The following is a 19978-nucleotide window of genomic DNA, read 5'->3' on the forward strand; positions in this document are numbered from 1 at the left end:
TGGGGGGGTTCCCATCATGGCTCAGCGGAAATGAATCTGACTAGGAACCATGAGGACGCAGATGTGCTCCCTGGCCTCGCTCCGTATGCCGCAGGTGCGACCCTGAAAAATCAAAGCCAAACAAGAAATTCAAGTGTGGAAGTGCCTGGGAGGACGAATGACCGGTCCCCCCCCCCCCCCCCCCGTGTGCTGGGCTGGGCAGAGGACCCACCCGAGGCCTGCAGACCCACTGGAGCATCAGCCGGGCCGTTGCTTTACCTGCTGCTAAGCCTCTCTGACCCCCAGTTTCCTCTTCTGTAATATTCACCCCATCTTCTTTCCCCAAATTGCCAACGCCCGCGCCTCCCCCGCGTCTCAGCCGACGACGGTTCTGTGCTTCCCCGGGAAGAACAGAGCCCTTGTCCTCCGCCAAGCCCGCCCCGCGCCTGCGCACGCGGCCTTCCCTCCAGCCAGCAGCCCTACCCGCCCCTGCAGTCAGCCTCCCTCCCCCCCTGCCCATTTCCCCCTTCTTCTCATCCACTCACTCCAGCTTCTCCCACCTTAAAAACAAAACTCTCAGGAATTCCTGTTGTGGCTCAGTGGGTTAAAAATCTGATGAGGTTGTGGGTTCGATCCCTGGCCTCGCCCAGTGGGCCAAGGATCCGGCGTTGCTGTGGGCTGCAGCGTAGGTCACAGACGTGGCTCAGTTCTGGCATTGCTGTGCCCGTGGTTTAGGCCAACAGCTGCAGCTCCACTTCGACCCCTAGCCCGGAAATTTTCATAGGCCTCAGGTGTGGCCCCCCAAAAAACAAAACCACAAAACTCTCCCCCGAACCCAAGTCTTCCTCCAGCTATTTGCACAGCTCTCCACTTCCCTTCGGCTAAACCCATTGAAAGGCCCACCTGTGGCCGTGGTCTCCTCTCCCCCTTCTCCCATCACCGGACCCTTCATTCCGAGTACAGTTGCCACTTTCCAGTCCTAGTGTTATTTCACCCTTAGCAGGATCGGCCACCGTCAGTCTCTCCCTGTGTCCTTGTAGAAGCACGTTCTCTTAACTTTGAGGATTCCACACACTCCCCTGGGTCCTCCCACCTCCCTGCTACTCCTCTTCCCAGCGTCAGGTCAGCACTCCGGCCTCTTCTTGTCTCCCTGTCGGAGGGTCCAGGCCCGTTGACTTACGACAGTCCAAGGATACATGGGCGTCACGCGACTCCCATCTCCTGTCTCACAAGGCAGGCTTCCCGTCAGCATCTCCGCTTAACCTGCATGCGTTTCCTGTGGCTGCTGTAGCAAGTCCCACAAACTGGGTGGCTTAAAACAGAAATGTGGAGTTCCCGCTGTGGCTCAGCAGTTACGAACCCGATTGGCTTCCATGAGGATGCAGGTTTGATCCCTGGCCTTTCTTCGTGGGTTAAGGATCCGGTGTGCTGTGAGCTGTGGTGTAGGTCACAGACGTGGTTCGGATCTGGTGTTTCCATGGCTGTGGTGTAGGCTGGCAGCGGCAGCTCCAGTTCAGCCCCTGGTCTGGGAACTTCCATTTGCCACAGGTGCGGCCCTAAAAAGACCGAAAAAAGAAAGAAAGAAAGAAAACGAACGCTAGAAATGCATTCTCTTAAAGGTCTGGAGGGTGCAAATCTGAAATCCAAGGTGCCGCAGGGTCATGCTCTCTCTGGAGCATCAGGGCAGAGTCTGGGCTGAGCTTTTCTCTTAGGTCCCGGGGTTGCTCATGCTCCTTGGCTTTCCTTGGCTGTGGGAGCGTTGCTCGAATCTCTGCCTCCCCCTTTCCATGGCCTTCCTTCTTCCCTCTGCGTCTCTTCTCTTACAGGACACCAGTCATACTGGGTCAGGACCTACCTAACTTGATCATGTCGCTAAGACTCTTTTTATTTTGTAATTAATTAATTCATTCATTTGGCTCTGCCCAGGACATGCGGAAGTTCCTGGACCAGGGATCAAACTTGTGCCACAGCAGTGACAACACCTCAGTGGCCACCAAGGAACTCCAAGGCTCTTTTTTTGTTTTGTCTTTTTAGGGTCACACCCATGGCATTTGGAGGCTCCCAGGCTAGGGAATCGGAGCTGTAGCCACTGGCCTACACCACAGCCACAGCCACACAGAATCTGAGCCGCATCTGCCACCTACACCACAGCTCACAGCAACGCCGGATCCTTAACCCACTGAGCGAGGCCAGGGATTGAACCTGCATCCTCATGGATGCTAGTCAGATTCATTTCTGCTGAGCCACGATGGGAACTCCTATTTTTTAAATAAGGTTACATTCATAGGTACTGGGAATCTGGACTTGAATATATCTTCTTTGGAGAATAGTTCCACCCCCACCACGCGAACAAAACGGAGCTCAGTTGTTTATCCACCCGCCCCCATCGCCCGCCGGCTCCTCCCCCTCCTCCCCATCTCGGTGAACGGCACGCCTCTGTCTCTGGCACCAGACTAGTCCAGGAACTTGGGAGTTGGCCCTGAGTCCTGTTTTGCTCTCCTCCCTACCACGTGATCAATAATCAGGTCTCTGGAGTTTCTGTCATGGCTCAGTGGAAACGAATCTGACTAGGAGCCATGAGGTTGTGGGTTTGATCCCTGGCCTTGCTCAGTGGCTCAAGGTTCCCATGTTGCTGTGAAATGTGGTGTAAATTGCAGACGTGGCTCAGATCTGGCATTGCTGTGGCTGTGGCATAGGCCAGCAGCTGCAGCTCCAATTAGACCCCTAGCCTGGGAACTTCCATATGCTGCAAGTGCAGCCTAAAAAGACAAAAAAAAAAAGGCCTCTGGTGCTGCCTCCAGAACCCCCCATCCCATTCCCGACCCACTACCTCCTCTGGTAGCTCCTCTCTCCAAAAATGCAGCTGCTTCCTCCGTGGTTCTCACTGCCCCCACTCAGGGCCAACTCTCCAGAAGCTCCCATCTCAGTGTCATAAACGCACCCACCTTTCCATAGCCCTCAGGGCCCTGGGATCTGCCCATCCACCCTGCTGTGACCTGACCTCGCTGCTCCATCCTGGCTGTGCCCCCGCCCTCCTTGCTTGTGCCTCCGTACCGGTCTGGTGCCTCTGCTGTGCCCGGCTGATTCCTCTCCAGGACTCTGTCCCCCAGGACTTCCTCCCACTTGCTGTCCCACTTCCGTTAGGCCTCTGTGCTGCTGTCACTCCTCAGAGAGGGGACCCCCCGATGCTGTTCCGAGTAGCCCCCGTCGTCCTCCTGGAATATCAGCATTTGCTCACTCACTCCTTGGCTGTCTGCGCCCTGCTCTGGCTTCTCCACGACGAGAGAAACCCAGGCCTTTCCCTTCACCCCTTCCTGGATTTGCACTAGAATGACAGTGAAGGGACTGCTTATTTATTTATTTACTTATTCAGATATTTGTCTTTTTAGGGCCGCACCTGCGCCATATGGAGGTTTTCAGGCTAGGGGTCGAATCAGAGCTACAGCTGCCGGCCTACACCACAGCCACAGCCACTCGGGATATCCGAGCTGTGTCTGTGACCTACACCACAGCTCACGGCAATGCCAGATCCTTAACCCATTGAGTGAGGCCAGGGATCGAACCTGCGTCCTCGTGGATGCTAGTCAGATTCATTTCTGCCGAGCCATGATGGGAACCTCTGGGATTTTTTTTTTTTTTTTTTAAGGTGTAAATCCTCAAGGACCGGGTGAATAGAAGGGAAGGCAGCAATGATACCGGAAATCCCGTGCAGCCTAGGCCTCAGGCAGCAGAGGGAAAAGCAGAGAAGGAGTCGGTGTTTCCCCTCAGAAGCCCAAGAGGCTCAGAAATCAGCCATCTGTGTGTGGTGGCCTCTGGAAATGGGGGACTGACGTTGCTTAAAAAAATCTTCAGGCTTCCCCTCCCCCCACCACCTGTGGTCCCCTCTGCCTGGCGACTGTTCCTCCAGCAGGCGCCTGGGAGGAATGCTTGAGAGGTTTGGAGAGTCTTTGGATGGGGAAACCCCTGAAAAAAAACGGGACTGAAAAAGGATGATTAAATGAATATTTCTGTCCTAAAAATGGAGCCCTCTTGGAGTTCTCACTGTGGCGCAGTGAGAAGGGTGGCGTCTCTGAAGCAACAGGACGCAGGTTCGATTCCCGGCCCAGCACCGTGGGTTAAGGACCCAGCATTCCTGCAGCTACAGCATAGGTTACAGCTGCAGCTTGGATCTGATCCCTGGCCTGGGAGCTCCGTAGGCCACGGGGCAGCCAAACAACCACCACCACCAGCAAAACTGAGCTCCTTTCCCCACTGGCTTCTCCTTTAATCAGCTCCTAGATCCCTGGCTGCCAAGCCTGCCCTCTCCAGGGCACAAAAGCTTCTCTGGGGAAGGCAGCCACTCCTCTGAGAAATAAGAGAAGGTAATACAAGCATTGAATCTGAACAGAATGCCATGGACTATGATATGGGTATTCAGTGAATAAAAACACTCTTTTTGGAAAAGGAAAAATACGATAACAGATTTAAGGAACTCCACAGAAGTTTTAGATAAATTTAAGGAAATCTCCCAGAAAGTGGAGCCAGAAGACAGATGGAAAACCAGAGGGAGAAATAACGATCAGAGGGAAAGGAGGGCGGAAGTCAAATAAGCAGTCCAAGGAGATCCCCGGACTGACGGGGCTTCTTGGTTGGAAGGGCCCGTGGGAGCCCCAGAAAAGGGATGGGAAGAGGCGCCTGCTCCCAGCACTCTTCTTTGTGGAACTGTGCAAAGGACAGAAAGGCAGTCCTGCAGGTTTCCGGAGTGAGAAGACGGGCCCCCAGAAAGGACTGGGACTCAGAATGGCTTTGACCTTCTCAACAGTGACACTGGACACTAGAACACGCAGAGCCAGTTTTTGGAAGGAAGAGACCCCACCAGACTCTCGGTCAAGAGTGAGGGTCACAGGGAACTGAGTTCTTAGCCCACTGAGCCGCAGTGGGAACTCTTTTTGTTTTTGGTTGTTGTTGGCTGTGCCCGTGGCATACAGAAGTTCCTGGCCAGGGATTGAACCTGTGCCACAGCAGCAACCTGAACCACTGCAGTGACAATGCCAGATCCCCCTGGTCCACAAGGGAACTTCCAACAGGTATGAACCTTGAAAACACTGCTACATGAAAAGCCAGACTCAGAAGGCCACATAGTGTAGGATTCCATTTGTAGGAAATGCCCAGAATAACAAAGCTATAGAGACAGAAAGCAGATCAGTGATGCCAGGAGCTGGGGAGAGGGGAATGGGCAGTGGCTGCCCTTGGGTTCAGGGTCTTTTTGGGGGGATGATGGATATGTTCTGCAGTGAGATAGCAGTGATGGTTGTAAGTGTACAAAGAGCCACTGAATTATATACTTTAAAATGGTTAAAGAAGTTCCCATTGTGGCTCAGTGATAATGAACCTGACTAGTATCCATGAGGACACAGGTTCAATCCCTGGCCTCGCTCAGTGGGTTAAGGATCCAGCATTGCCGTGAGCTCTGGTGTAGGTTGCAGACTTGGCTCGAATCCTGCATTGCTGTGTCTGTGGTGTAGGCCGGCGGCTGTAGCTCCAAATAAACTCCTGGCCTGGGAACTTCTATATGCTGTGGGTGTGGTCCTAAAAAGACCAGGAAAAAAAAAAAAAGGTAAAAGGGCAAATTTTGCATCATGTGCATTTTACCTCAATTAAAAAAGAAAGAGTAGGAGTTCCCATCGTGGCTCAGTGGTTAAAGAATCCGACTAGGAACCATGAGGTTGCGGGTTCAATCCCTGGCCTTGCTCAGTGAGTTAAGGATCCAGCGTTGCCGTGAGCTGTGGCGTAGGTTGCAGACGCAGCTCGGATCTGGCTCTGACGTAGGCCGGTGGCTACAGCTCTGATTAGACCCCTAGCCTGGGAACCTCCATATGCCACGGGAGCAGCCCTAGAAAAGGCAAAAAGACAAGAAAAAAAAAAAAAAAAGAAAGAGTGAAGTTCCCTGGTGGTCTAGTGGGTTAAGATCTGGTGTTGTCACTGCTGTGGCTTGGGTCCCTGCTGTGGCATGGGTTCTATCCCTGGCCTGGGAACTTCCACATGCTGTGGGCGTGGCCAAAAAAAAAAAAAAAGAAGAACAGGACAGAATAAATATTTTCAGCTAGGCAAAGGCTCCGGTATTTTGTTTCCTCTTGTAACTCTTCTTAGAAAGCAATGGAGGGGAGTTCCCATCGTGGCGCGGTGGTTAACAAATCCGACTAAGAACCATTAGGTTGCGGGTTCAATTCCTGGACTTGCTCAGCGGGTTAAGGATCTGGCGTTGCCGTGACCTGTGGTGTAGGTCGAAGACGTGGCTCAAATCCCGTGTTGCTGTGGCTCTGGTGTAGGCCGGCAGCTGTAGCTCTGATTAGACCCTTAGCCTGGGAACCTCCATATGCCGTTAGAGTGGCCCAAGAAATGGCAAAAAGAAAAAAAAATAAAAGCAATGGAAGGATGTGCTCTACCAAAATAAGTGCAGAAACCAGGAAAAAAGGGAGACATTGCATCTGAGCCGTGGGAGATCAAGCCCAAGAGAGAGACCAAGGGAGCCTTCAGGATGGTGGTGACAGGAGACCCCGGGGTGGTGGCCATGCAGCAGAGGGACACGTGGGCCCAGAGAGCCTCCTCCAGAAAAAATTGGATGGAGTTTGCAATGGCTTTGAACATCTTGGCAAGAGATCTAGACGGTTGAAAGAGCTTGGGGTTAAATTAGTGTGAAAGCCATAAAAACTGGGAAAACCATCATAAAAGACAGTTTTCTATGGGGAAAAATTGGGGCTGGGAAGGAAACGTAGCTGCACCTGCCCATCTGTGTCCGTGAGTACTGTTTACTTAGTCCTGGCTCTGGACACTTGGTGTGGCTGCGTGGGAAGGTGGAGGGAGACACAGCGCCAATGCTTGGAGCCTGGCGATGTGCTGCTAACGCCTCCCCTTCCTTGAGAAGTCTCGGTGTCCCCCCAAATGGGAATATCCACAAGAAGCAATATAAACATGACATTTAGAAATATGGGATCAGGGAGTTCCTATCGTGGCTCAGTGGTTAACGAATCCGACTAGGAACCATGAGGTGGCGGGTTCGATCCCTGGCCTCGCTCGGTGGGTTAAGAATTTGCTGTTGCCATGAGCTGTGGTATAGGTCGCAGACAAGGCTTGGATCCTGCGTTGCTGTGGCTGCGGTGTAGGTTGGCAGCTGCAACTCTGATTGGACCCCTGACCTGGAAACTTCTGTATGCCCCAGTGCCGGCCCTAAAAAGACAAAAACTAAAAGCAAACCACAAACTTCATCCTAAAAGTGCTTCTGGGGAGAGGTGGAGAAACTTCCAGAGCTTTTCAAGATTTCGAAAGTATTGACTCTGTCCATACATGTCCAACTATATATATAGGCCATGCCCGTGGCATGTGGAAATTCCCAGATGAGGGAGCGAACCTGTGCCATAACCGTGACCCGATCCACAGCAGTGACAACACTGTATCCTTAACCCACTGTGCCACCAGGGGAACTCCCTATATATCTTTAATTAAAAGTTTTTTAAACCATTTTTACAATAATATTCCTGATTATTGGCCTGTGAGGGTTTTTTTTAGTTGTGGTAAAATACACATAACACTTCCCTCCTTATCCATTTTTGAGTGGGCCGTTCGCTAGTATTAAGTGTATTCACATCGCTGTGCAACAGACCTTTTTCATCTTGTAAAACGGAAGCTCTATCCCCCTTAAACAACAACGCCTGTTTTCTCCTCCTGCCCAGCTCCGGGAAACCTCCATTCAAACCATTTTTAAGGGTAGCGTTTATTAAGACATTGCACATACAATACTTAATTCTCAAAAAAGCCCTTTGGACAGATGAAGATGCTGAAGCTCAGAGAGGTTAAGTAACTTGCCCAGGGTCACACAGCTTGTAAGTGGCAGGGTTTGAATGCAGGTCCTGTGTTTCGTACTCCAGAGCCCTTGCATGGAACAGCCCTGGGAGGCACTGGTCATCCCTCCCCCTCCCAGCTGTCCTCGGGCTTCCCCTGCCATCTCCCCTGGCCTCTGCACGCGGGAGGGGAGGGGAGGGACGAGCCTGGGCGCCTGCGTGCCTGTGCCATCCCTGACATTCCCACTGCACTCTCTGGACCCGAGTCTGTCTCTGTGCCAACAGGTTGGTGGGACGAAGACTGGCGTGGTGCGGTATGTGGGGGAGACAGACTTTGCCAAGGGCGAGTGGTGTGGCGTGGAGCTGGATGAGCCCCTTGGGAAGAACGACGGGGCAGTGGCGGGCACCAGGTACGGTGGGCTTCCTCTGGGGAGGGAGGAAGGGGGGTCCTCCTGGAATAGTGACAGGGGGCAGGGTTGGGGCATCTGGGTGGCCGTACCAGACACCATGATATAGTTGCTGCTCACTCCCTTCTGTCAGCAGCTCATGGACACAAGTGGTGGAAATATCACCCCCATTTTACAGATGAGAGAACTGAGGCCAGAGAGGTCAGGGCTCAAGGTCACACAGGGAGTCATGGGCAAGCGCTAGGAGAGGCATCTATCCCTGTGTGTCCTTTCCCTGCCACCCTGGCTAAGTGAGGTGGGAGCACCAAAAAAGGAGAGGCAGTGGTCCCTGCCTTCTGGGGGTTCCCCCTGACTCAGGAATAACCAGACAGTGCCTGGTGCCCTTCAGCCACAGTCAGGGTCACAGCTGTGCCCCGGGTCTCGGATTAAAAGGAATTGACTGCTGGGAAGGCTGGGTTGAGAGGGTCTAAGGCTTTACCTGGACTCGTTGTGAGTAGGGAGTGTGGAGATGGGATGGGTGAGCCGTGTCAGGGGGTGGGGCTAAGGTGAGGTGGCCTGTGAGCTTGTGTTGACAGTCCCTGGGCTAGATTCTGTGGTCCAGGTGAGTCTGTGACAGCTCTGAGGAGGAAGGTCTTCTAGGCTGCGGTCAGCCTGAACAAAGACCCGAACGTGGCAAGAGGCAGGGTCGGGTGGCAGTTTCAAGGTGAGTTCGAAACTGGATAGGACTAGGTCCCCTGGTCCCGTGTGGACCCCACGGCCAGAGAAGTTTTGAAGAGAAGATGATCCAGAGTTTCCATGATAACACTTACCCTCCTGTTTTCTTCTTTTTTTTTTTTTTTTGTCTCTTTTGCCATTTTTAGGGCCGCTTCCGTGGCGTATGGAGGTTCCCAGGCTAGGGGTGGAATCAGAGCTGTAGCCACCAGCCTACACCACAGCCACAGCAACGCGAGATCTGAGCCGCCTCTGCGACCTACACCACAGCTCATAGCAATGCCGGATCCTTAACCCACGGAGCAAGGCCAGGGATCGAACCCGCCACCTCATGGTTCCTAGTTGGATTCGTTAAGCACTGACCTACGACGGGAACTCCTACCTTCCTGTTTTCAAGATAGGTGTTTCTCTTAACTTACTCTTGCTCTGTGAATGCAGAGGCAGGTTAGGCAGCATCTCCTCCTCACCGCCAAGGCGTCTCTTTTAGGCTTTTGTTTTTCTGTGCAGGGAGCTCCCTGGGCAGAGAGCCTGGGGCCTGGGGATGGTCAAGAGGTAGCCATGAGAATGGGGCTGCAGATACGGCTGGGGCCCTGACTGGTGTGTGGGAGCCAAGCTGAATGGGCTTTGGAGTCCACTGGGTCCAGTCAGCTTCCCAATAAGCTGTGTGACTGTAGGCAGGTTACTTAACCTCTCTGAGCCTAAATCGCCTCATCTATGAAATGTAGGTGACCGTCACATGGTCGGGGATTGAAATGAGCATGTACGTAAAGGGACTGGCCCCGAGCAGCCGCTCGGTAATTGTCCCTCCCCCACCCCCACCCTCCCCAAATATGCTCAGCGGTTATTCACGGCCACGAAGAACGTCAGGCCCTGTTCACTTCTGTTCCCTTTCTGGGAGTCCTGTCTGCTGGTCTTAGGGTGTAGGTGATGGGTCCCCAAGGAGGAGCCTCTCTCTGTGCTGGGCTCCGAAGAGACGGAGGAGGCAGTTGAGGCTCCAGCCCATTGCGGGCGTGACAGCAGCTTGGGTCCCTCTCCTGCCTCCCCAGGTACTTCCAGTGCCCACCCAAGTTCGGTCTCTTTGCGCCCATCCACAAGGTCATCCGCATCGGCTTCCCGTCCACCAGCCCAGCCAAGGCCAAGAAGACCAAGCGCATGGCCATGGGCGTCTCGGCGCTGACCCACAGTCCCAGCAGCTCCTCCATCAGCTCTGTCAGCTCTGTGGCCTCCTCCGTGGGGGGCCGGCCCAGCCGCAGTGGCCTGGTGAGGGGGGTGCTAGGGAGGGGTACCCTGGTGTGTTTATGGAGCATGGGGACAGGAGGATCCAGATGTCCCCTGACTTGCTCTGATTCTAGGCATCCATCAGTTTGGAGTTTCTGAACAAAGAGGAAAGTCTTTATTTATTTATTTATTTATTTATTTTAATAGGAAAATTGATCCATTTACCTTTATTGTTATTTTTGTATATATTTTTCTATGACGGTAGCCTGGGCCCTCTCCTGGGAGTTAAAGAGGGACCTGCAGATGCAGGGCAGATGGTACAGGTGCACGCAGGTCATAGAGATACCGGAGAGGCCGTTCCCAAAGCCTGGTACAGCCGCCTTTGGTGAGGGGAGAAGGCGAGGTTACCCTTCCAGCAGAGCTAGCTGAGATGGTCCTCCTAGTCCAGGAGAAGGTGGCCCAGGTGGGGGAGCCCCCCTTGAGGGGAGCCCCAGGGCTGTGACTGTCCTTGAGGCGGGGCGTTCCCTGTATCTCAGACATCACGATCCTCTGTGTGAGCAAGCAGAGTGTGTAGGGCCCTGAGCGGGGGAGGAGCAGGACCCCAGACGCCGAGGCAGGTAGGCTCTCTTTCACCTGCTGGGTTGCTGTGCCCCGTGTGGACAGCGCTCCACGTCCCTGAGTCCTGCCTGCACCCACGCCTTCCCGCAGCTCACGGAGACGTCTTCGCGCTACGCCCGCAAGATCTCAGGCACGACCGCCTTGCAAGAGGCCCTGAAGGAGAAGCAGCAGCACATCGAGCAGTTGCTGGCTGAACGGGACCTGGAGCGGGCTGAGGTGGCCAAGGCCACGAGCCACATCTGTGAGGTGGAGAAGGAAATTGCCCTGCTCAAGGCGCAGCACGAGCAGGTAGGTGAACCAGCGGGCACCTGCCACCTGCTCCGTCTTGTCCATCCCTCACGCTCAGGGAGGAGAGCTTGGGGTGTGCAGAGAATACTAAGATGCACGTGACCAACACCCCTCATCCTCCTGGCGGATTTCCTTCCAGTGCTAGGTACGCATTCATCCAGGACCTGGACACAAACTTGTGTGCCTGGTTTTTTTTTTTTTTTTTTTTTCTTTTTTAGGGCTGAACCCATGACATATGGAAGTTCCCAGGCTAGGGGTCAAATCAGAGCAGCCGCTGCTGGCCTATGCCACAGCCGCAGCAACGCGGGATCCCAGCTGTGTCTGCAACCTATACCACAGCTCATGGTAACGCCGGATCCTCAACCCACTGAGCGAGGCCAGGGATCTAAACCTGCAACCTCATGGATCCTAGTCGGGTCCGTTACCACTGAGCCACGACAAGAGCTCCGAGTACCTGCTTCTTCCTACTTTCTATAGTTGAGGCATTTTCTAGGTCATGGAAGAGTCTTCCCATTTGCAGGGCTGTGTTGCTGTCTGTCACAGGCAGTGTCCTTACTGAGGTGGCCTGTCCCCAGCTGGTGTTTAGGTTGTTTCCAGCGCCTCATTTTTATTTAAATAACATGTAAACATTTTGGAGTACAACTGTCCACATTGCAGATCATGCTTTTGAGCAAATTCCCAGGTTGGGTTTCAGGCAAGGAAGCCCTTGTCTGTAGCCTTGAGTCTGCTGCTGTCACATGTCTGCGCTTCCCCGATGCCCATCCCCCACACACGAGCTCCCTCCTGGGCCTCTGTCCCCATTTGGAGCCTGGCTCACTCCTCCCTCGGGCTCTGGAATTATTAAGGCCAAGCTCACGTGTGTGCTGTGACAGGGGCCTTCATAAGACAGTAGGTCTTAGGCCCCCAAGGGTTGAGGGAGGGGGCGGGTCTTGGGGGCAGGGGACCTGGGCTCCCACTGGGTGAGGCCAGTCTTGCCGTTCCTGGCACTCAGCATCTGGGCCCGTGGTCCCCGCCCAAGTCGGGGTGGCTGGGGCTCCCGGCCTGCCCCTCCCTGCCGCCCGCCCCGGCCCCCAGCCCCTGGGAAGAAGCTGACCCTGTCCTGGCCCGCGTTCGGGGCCCAGTATGTTGCAGAAGCCGAGGAGAAGCTGCAGCGGGCCCGGCTGCTGGTGGAGAGCGTGCGGAAAGAGAAGGTGGACCTGTCCAACCAGCTGGAGGAGGAGAGGAGGTGGGTGCCGCTCCGGCCCCGGGGTCACTTCCCCTGACCCCCGATAGGGATGACCAGGGAGAGCACAGGCTCAGGACCGGCGGGTCCAAACCCTGCCTCCGCCCCCCCCCCGCCTGGCTGTGTCGCCTGGGCCAGTGCCGCGAGCTCTGCCGGCTGCAGTCCTCTCGTCTCCAGAGGGGGGCGATGACCCTGCCTGTGCAGGCCATTGGGAGGACACAGACGGTAATGCCAGCGCGGCCGGAACGCACAGGAGACTCCGTGCGCGTCACCGCTTTCCTTCCTGATGTGGGGGTCACGTTCCTGCCCTGCCTGGCTCGTGAAGTATCATGAGAACGCAGGGGTTGGGGGGTGCTCACTCGGGAGATGTGCACCTGATGTCCCCACCTTGGGACCCCCTTTGCATGCACGGAGCACCCTCTGTGCCAGGTCCCACGCGCAGAGCTCCCAGCCCGGGTCCCGGAGCTCCCTTCCCATCTCACCTGTCGGGAAACCAAGGCTCAGAGAAGCAGCAGCAAAGGCCACTGGAAAACCCTTGCCCCCGGGGGTCCGCCCGGTGCCAAGTGCTTTACCTGCCCTGTCTCTGTGTTAGAAATAGCCCAGAAGGCAGGCATTGCCCCCAAGTCACAGACACAGGGGAGGGACTTGCCTGAGGTCACCAGCCTGTTAGTGGCGCTGCTGGGCTCTTTCCGCCCTGCCCCAGTAGCCAGTAGGGGTTGTGGGTCCCTCTGTGTGGGGATTCTGGCCTGACATGGTCCTAGGTCACCTGGTAGAACTCACAGTGACGAGGGTTGGGGTTTCCCTTGGCCCAGGGGCCTCTCATTGTCTCTTTGCTGCTGATACACAGATTTTTGCAGCTCACTCTCCACGTGGCAGGCAGCCCCCAGCCCCAGCCCCCCTCCTCGCCCAGCCTGGGTCTGGTTTTGGGCTTTCAGCCGAGGCATGTGCTCCACAGTCTGTTGTTACTGTCTAACTCGGGGAGAGGAGGGCTTATTTATATCTTGCCTGAGACGGTTGGTGTGGCCCACACATCTGGTTGCCATGGTGACGTGCCTGATGCCGACAAACAAAAGCAGATATCTTGGGACTTGTGTTCAGGAAGGCCTGGATGCCAGTCCTAGCATTGACCTGCACTTGCTGTGTGACCTTGAGCCATCACTGGCCCTTTCTGGGCTGCAGTTTCCTCTTCCGTGTGTGCTGGGAGCTGTCGGGAGGCCCCTGGAGGAGCAGCTTTGTGGGCTGTACTGTGCCCGTGTCTCTCTCCTGTGCTTCTCAGAGGTGGGGGCGGGGGAGTCTCCCTGAGGGTGAGCCCCACACCCGCATCGGGGCGTTGGGGGCGCTCCACACCAGGGAGCAGTCCAAGCAGTGGGGGCTGGGACCTTGGCCCCTGATTTCAAGGGGAGAGGATGAGAATGGGGTCAGCACGGGAAAAACCCATTTTCCTTCCCTCCGCACAAACTGGTCCGTGTGGCATGTCTGTTCCCTGTTGTGATGAAAACAGAGCTGTTAGGGCCCCCCCTTTACTATCTGTTCTATCATTTACTCCAGCAACCTCCCTAGTGGGGACAGATGCCACATTGAACGCTCCTTTTTTGAGGGGACGGCGGGAACACCTGCATATGCAAGTTCCCTGGCCTGGGATTGAATCCAAGCTGCAGCTGCCACTTATGCCATAGCTGTGGCAGTGCTGGATCCTTAACCCACTGTGCCACATTGGAAACTTCCAAATACTCATATTTTGTTTTTATTAAGTATGCATTTATTTTTGTGAGAGAAGGAAGGATTTGTTACTTGGAGCAAGTAAGGAGAACCCTGGGGAATCTTTCCGAAAGCAGTGTCTCCTGTACACTGCTCTTCTGGAGAGGGCAGTGTGCTGTATCGAGCATGGGTCAGGAAGGTGGGAAGGCTGGGTGTTTCTGGGAGGCTTGGCCCTCATCAGCCGTGGGGCTCTGGGACTGTGCTTTCTGCGTGGTCTGAGCATGGATTTGGAGCCACCGGTGGCCTTGGCTCCTTGCACTGTCGCCAACTTGGCGAGGCCCACCCGTCTGGGTGAAGCTTGCTCAGCCCCTTCTCCCCCTGCAGGAAGGTGGAGGACCTGCAGTTCCGAGTGGAGGAGGAGTCCATCACCAAGGGAGACCTGGAGGTAACAGCCAAAGCCCCCCATCCCCACTCCCATCCTGACCCCCTGGGCTCACTCAGTGCTCCAGGCCCAGCCTTCACAGGGCAAATAGCCAGGAGGTCCAGGCAGCAACTCTGCCCCCCCCTCCCCCCCCGCCCCCAGGGTCAGGGACATTATGATGGAGAAATGGGGAGGGGTCAAAGGTCACACCCTAGGGGAGGGGAGAGGGGGCCAATGCTGAGAGCCTTGGGTGTCAGAAGCAGGACTGGCTCAGCTTCAGGAGCCCCAGGGTGCAAGGCAGCCCCAGGGTGTGTCAGCAGCTGGGTGGGATGGACCAGGCATCACAGGGCTGGGCCTGAGGACATGGTGGCGGGGCTCCCCTGTCCCTTCTTTCTTTGGCAGGAGCCCTAAAGATTTTCCCTGGATCCTTTGTTCATCTTGAATTCCCGGTAAAATCTTGGCTGGAAATAGCTTGTGGTTGAGTCCCAGAAAGGATAGATGGGAAAACAGGCTCAGAAGGGTTAAGGGGCTCACCTGGTCATGGAGCAAGTCAGCAGTCCCTGGGACCAGGAACAGGGACCCCTGACTCCTGAGCTCCGCCCGGAAGGATGGCTGGTGCCAGCACCTCCTCAGTTATAACACCTGCACGAGCGGCCCGGGCACGGGTGGACCTCCCACGCTCACTCTCCAACCTGCCCCACCCTTTCTGAGCCAAAGGATGGAGGATGTTCCCATCAATTCACGAAGCAGCTAAGGAGCACCCCTGCCCCCCAGCCCATCCACCAAATCATTCTCTAGGCCTGCTCACAGCTGGGTACACAGGGAGGCAAATTCCCCTGGTACCTTCCCTGCTCCCTAGGAGGTGACAGGGAACAAGGACGTCTGGAGCCATCAGATGGGGCGGAAGCAGTCACTTCGGGTCCTTTCCACGCTCTGGTCCTGGCCCTACCTGGCGTCGGGCAGCCTCTTCCTTTTCCCGGACCTCGGCCTGCTCCTCTGTAAAATGAGGGGGCTGAACCGGGTCAGAGAATCTCAAACTTGAGACTTCATCCCCTAGAGGTGTGTTCAGACACAGGACGCTGGGTCCCCGCCTGAGTGGCCATTCAGTAGGTCTGGGAACCGGAGAATTTGCGCTTCTACCCAGTTGCCTGTGATACTGGTCTGAGGACCAGACTTTGGGAACCACTACCGCAGATCATTTCTGAGCTCCAGCGGGAAAGTACGGTTTCTGATTTTATGAAAGAGCTGCATTAAGACCCCTGTAACTACCAATGTCCAGAAAAATTGTGCGTTATGGCCGTCCTGTCCCTCAGTGACTGTGGCTGGGGGAGGGATGTGTGTGTGATCCAGGGTCACGGCCAAATGCCTCACTGCCTGTGGTTGAAGGATGGATATCGGGGTACCACCTGGTGTAGGAAACCCAGCCGGCATCCGGGTGTTCCGGTGTAAGTTTCCCTCTTGGGGGCAGGGCGGGGGGGGGAGGTGTGCAGGTCACGTGGTTGTGTTTTGACAGGTTCCCCTGACTGCTCTGCTGCATGGGTTGTGGTGTGCTTCTGGGAAACACACCCGTGGTTGCAAAGAACAGAGACCCCTTGTACTAACTCTGCCATCCGGAGGGTTATTAAAAAGCTGCAAAGAAATCTTATAGCCTCAATGACCCCAACAGCAGGCAGTTCAGGGAACCAGCAATAAACAGTATCAGAAACCAAGCCTCCCTCTTCTCATGACTTGTGGTCAGTCTGTCTGTCTCTCACTGTGTCCACAGGTCTCTTGGCACATCCTGTCTCCCAGACACCCACCCTACTGGCCCCTCCCAGGCTCCAGCACCCACTGTCTCCCAGCTGTCCCATCTGTCCCCTCGAGGAGAACCCAACTGGTCCCAGGCTAGCCAGTGGGCTGGCTGGCTTTGGTTCAGGTTCTACCCCCTGGTCCAATCAGCTTTGACCAGGAGAGACAGGGACAGTTATTTCAGTCCAAGGGCAGCAGAATCCCTTGCTGCTGTTTTTATGGTGGCATGTTCACGGCACCCAGAAGGCAGATGGACCCAGAGCCCGTCTCATCCCCTCCCATCTTAAAAAATAAAACCCAGGAAACCACCTTGAGCTCCTGGCCCCCCTCAAGCTCTGTCACCCCATCTCTTTGCTTGTCCTTCTTCTCCCCTCACCCCCCAGCCACTAGAGGTCCCCCATTCCAACCTCTTACCTCCTCCCTGACCTTGAATGTTGGCCTCCTGTCCAAGGGCTCAGTCTGGGTCTGCACCCTCCCTCAGAGCATCCAGTCTGTGGCACAGAATGCCCTTTCTATGCCCAGGATGCTCTCGGTCCTCCCCTGAGCCCCTCACAAGCACACCCACTGAGGGTGTCTCCCTCAGAAGGAGAAAGCAGACACCTGGAGCAGCTCCTGGAGCTGCAGAGGAAAAAACTGCCACCATTTGGTGGCTTCAAACAACATACAATTATGCTTTTGCAGTGCTGGAGGCCAGAAGTCTGAACCCAAGGTGTGCACGCGGTCCGTGCGCTGGTCCTCTCCCAGCTCTGACCATAGGTGTTCCTGGGCTTGGGCTGCATCATTGCCTCAGTCATCACATTATCTTCCTCCCTGTGTGTCGCTGTGCCTCTTCCCGTGGCCTCCTTAGAGGGACACTGGTCATCAGACCCACTTTAATCCAGTATGACCTCATCACAGCTATTTGCAAATGCAAAGGACCCCATTTAAAACAAGGTCACAGAGTTCCCTGGTGGTGCAGGGGAAAGATCCAGCATTGTCACTGCAGCGGCTTGGGTCACTGTAGTGGTATAGGTTTGATCCCTGGCGTCCTTCGACATGCTGCAGGTGTGGCAAAAAAAACCCTCAAAAAACCCAAGGTCACATTCTGAGGTTCCAGGTAGACTTGAAATTTAGGGAGATGGTCTTCAGTGCAGGACAGCACCCCACGGGTCACACGTCCAAACAGATCTCTCTCTCCCTCCCTTTGTTCCTGCCCCCCTTCGCCCCTCCCCCTCATCCTCCCCATCTCCGTCATTGCCCCCCAGTCCACACAGTTGCTGAGACCCCACAGCTAAAAACCCTCTGGAATCTTCTCTTCCCCTCATCCCTCCATCAGAAAGCCTCCTGATCTTGCCTCTGAAATTGCCTTCTTCCCACCTCCCTCTTGGGCCCGTCCCAGTGCCTTGCTTTGGACAACTTACACAGCCTCTGCTGCTCCCTTTCTTGTTGCACACTGAAGCCAGATCGGCTTTAAAAAAAAATCTTTAAAGTTTTTTTTTTTCTTTTTCTTTTGTTTGGCTGCACCCACAGCGTGCAAAAGTTCCTGGGCCAGGGCTCGAACCTGAGCCACAGCAGTAACAATGCCGAATCGTCACCCACTAGGCCACCAGGGAACTCCCTAAAATTGTTAACATGGCAAAAAATGTTGACAACGATGATCCACTCTTGGCTGCTCCTATTTCAGCTCCACCCCCACTCACAGCTCCCGCCCCCACCTCGGGTTATCTTGCCGCAAACTGCAGGCATCACATGACCACAACTCTTGACATCAATCAGATCCTGCCCCTTCCTGGCCCACACATCTCATGACACTACCCCAGATGAAACCCGGGCTCTGTAGCCCAGGGAGGACCCTGGGGACCCCACTCTGCTCTAGGAACACCCCGGGCTGTGTGCCTCTGAGCTTCTGCTGGTTCCTCTGCCTGAAACACTCACTCCTCCACCCCTGCCCTGGTCAGCTGGTTCCTGCTTCTCTGCCCGGTCTCCCCTTAAACTATTTCTCAGAGGGGCCTTTGCTGCCCCCCTCGATTTCACCTCCACCCTCCTCGCCCCCCCCCATGTGGTTCTCTGTTCCTGAATCACGGTCTGCAATGCCCCTTGCTGGTCATGCTTGCAACCCTCCCCAGGAAATGAGCCCCTTGGGGCCGGGGCCCTATCTGACCTTCCTGTCCCCAGTGCCAGAGCAGGCACAGCATGGTGACATGCTTCTGGGTCCCAGGCTGGGGACATGTTTTGTGGTTCTTGAGTGGGCGTGGCCATGATGCATCATGAAAACCTGTGCCACTCCCTGCTGCCACTCTGGTGGGGACGTCGGGAAGTCACCTGAGACTTGAGGATATTGGTGGTTTATTGTTATTTAGTCACTCGTGGGTTTTGTGTTAATATTTTGTTAATTAAGTAGCACCTCGGTGTTATTTTTCCGTGGCAGGGATACACCCATTGTAACCGGAAGAGCCAGAACCCAGAATAAGCTGTTTGTTAAAAACTGGCTGTGCAGGGTGACGCCTGGAGGGAGATTAAGAGGGGCGATGTGCCTCTGACCTTCGGGAGCCCCTGGTGCAGTTGGGGGAACTCCTCCCGAGTTAGTTAATAATCCCAGCCCTGTGGAACCTGCGGCAGTGACCTTGGAGTGGTGTAGACACGGTGCACACAAGAAGGAGAGAAGCTGTAGGTCCAGGGCTCAGGCCAGGCTTCATCAAGCCTCTAGGACTAGGACTGGGGCGGGGATACAGGGGGTCCCCCACTTTAGGAGCTTCTGTCCCTGCTCCCTGTTGCTGCTGGAAATCTGTGCCTTCCCTCTGTGGACTCAGGCTGGTTTGGTGGGAAAGGCTGCCGTTCTGAAATCCAGGCCTCCGTGGCTTTGTGCTGTCCCAGGTTGCTGGGAGATTGTGAGCCTGAGGCTTTGTCTCCCTGGAGGGGTCCTTGTCTCCTATGAGACACTGTGTGGGTGTGGTTAGAGGGATGGGTTCTAAAGTTGGCCCCTGAGCCAGAAATTACCTGCACTGCCCCCAGTGTAGGCATGTAAGTGCGGGTCCGCCCCTGCTCACGCCCCAGGCTCCCTCCCTGGAGCAGAACGAAGGCCAGATCGTTCCCCTCCCCTAAAATTCAGCCTCCAGAGGCTCCCCGTCCCCAAGCTCCTCTGGGTGAATTTACCTGAAGCAACTCCCCTGGGGGCCCCTGTGCCCCCACAGAGACCCTGGCCCATGGCCCAGGAGGCCGGGAGCTCTGAGTGTGATGGGGACGCGTCCTTTTGCGGGGGCTACCGTGCAAAGTGGCCCTTGAAGTTGTGAAGCTGGAGGCGTCCTCTTGCCTTTGGGGCCACCGGTATGGCCTGTGTCCTGTTGCTGTCGCTGTTTTAGACCATGGTGTTTGTGTTCAGGCTCTGTCTAGCGGGGGTCGGGGGCAGAGTTGCTGTGCCCACCGTCGGGGGAGAAGGCGGGGAACATGGCCTCTGCGAGGCTGGAGTCAGGGCACCATTTTCCGGCAGAGACGGCGCACGGCCCTTTCTGCGGCCCTGCGGCACGCACCTCTCCTGGGAGAGAGGGAGAAGCTTTTGTTCCTTTAGGAAGATTGCGGGAATAAGATTTTGGGCCAAAGGACAGAATCGTGTCTCTAGCTCATGCAGTACATGAGTATTTCTGGGACAGTACCATCAGTTTGCACTGTCGCTGTCGCCCTTGCTCGCGTCGGGTGTGTAGCAGGGTTTTTACGGGACGTGCTCTGGTGCTAAGCCCTGCCGCTTCAGAACCGCCACGTGGATCTGCTTTCACCTTGTCCCTCCTCTGTGACGCCGCCGCCGGACTGAGCAGGAGGAGGCGGAGGACCCTCTGGC

At 55.5% G+C, this 19978-nt stretch overlaps 1 protein-coding gene across 4 annotated transcripts in view; it reads left to right on the top strand.

Moving 5' to 3' along the window:
* The window catches only part of CLIP2 (CAP-Gly domain containing linker protein 2), an 85314-nt gene that overhangs the window by 42060 nt on the left and 23276 nt on the right, over nt 1-19978 (top strand). For all 4 annotated transcript variants that reach the window (XR_007134890.1, XM_047779893.1, XM_047779891.1 and 1 more), the window contains exons 4-8: nt 8082-8206; nt 9961-10174; nt 10841-11038; nt 12160-12263; nt 14343-14403. Coding sequence is in view for 3 of the 4 variants with exons in the window: in XM_047779893.1 (XP_047635849.1) it covers nt 8082-8206; nt 9961-10174; nt 10841-11038; nt 12160-12263; nt 14343-14403 (702 nt within the window). In the remaining variant the exon portion in view is untranslated. The remainder of the gene's footprint in view (nt 1-8081; nt 8207-9960; nt 10175-10840; nt 11039-12159; nt 12264-14342; nt 14404-19978) is intronic.

This window comes from Phacochoerus africanus, chromosome 5, assembly GCF_016906955.1.
Source record: "Phacochoerus africanus isolate WHEZ1 chromosome 5, ROS_Pafr_v1, whole genome shotgun sequence".
Taxonomy (NCBI): domain Eukaryota; kingdom Metazoa; phylum Chordata; class Mammalia; order Artiodactyla; family Suidae; genus Phacochoerus; species Phacochoerus africanus.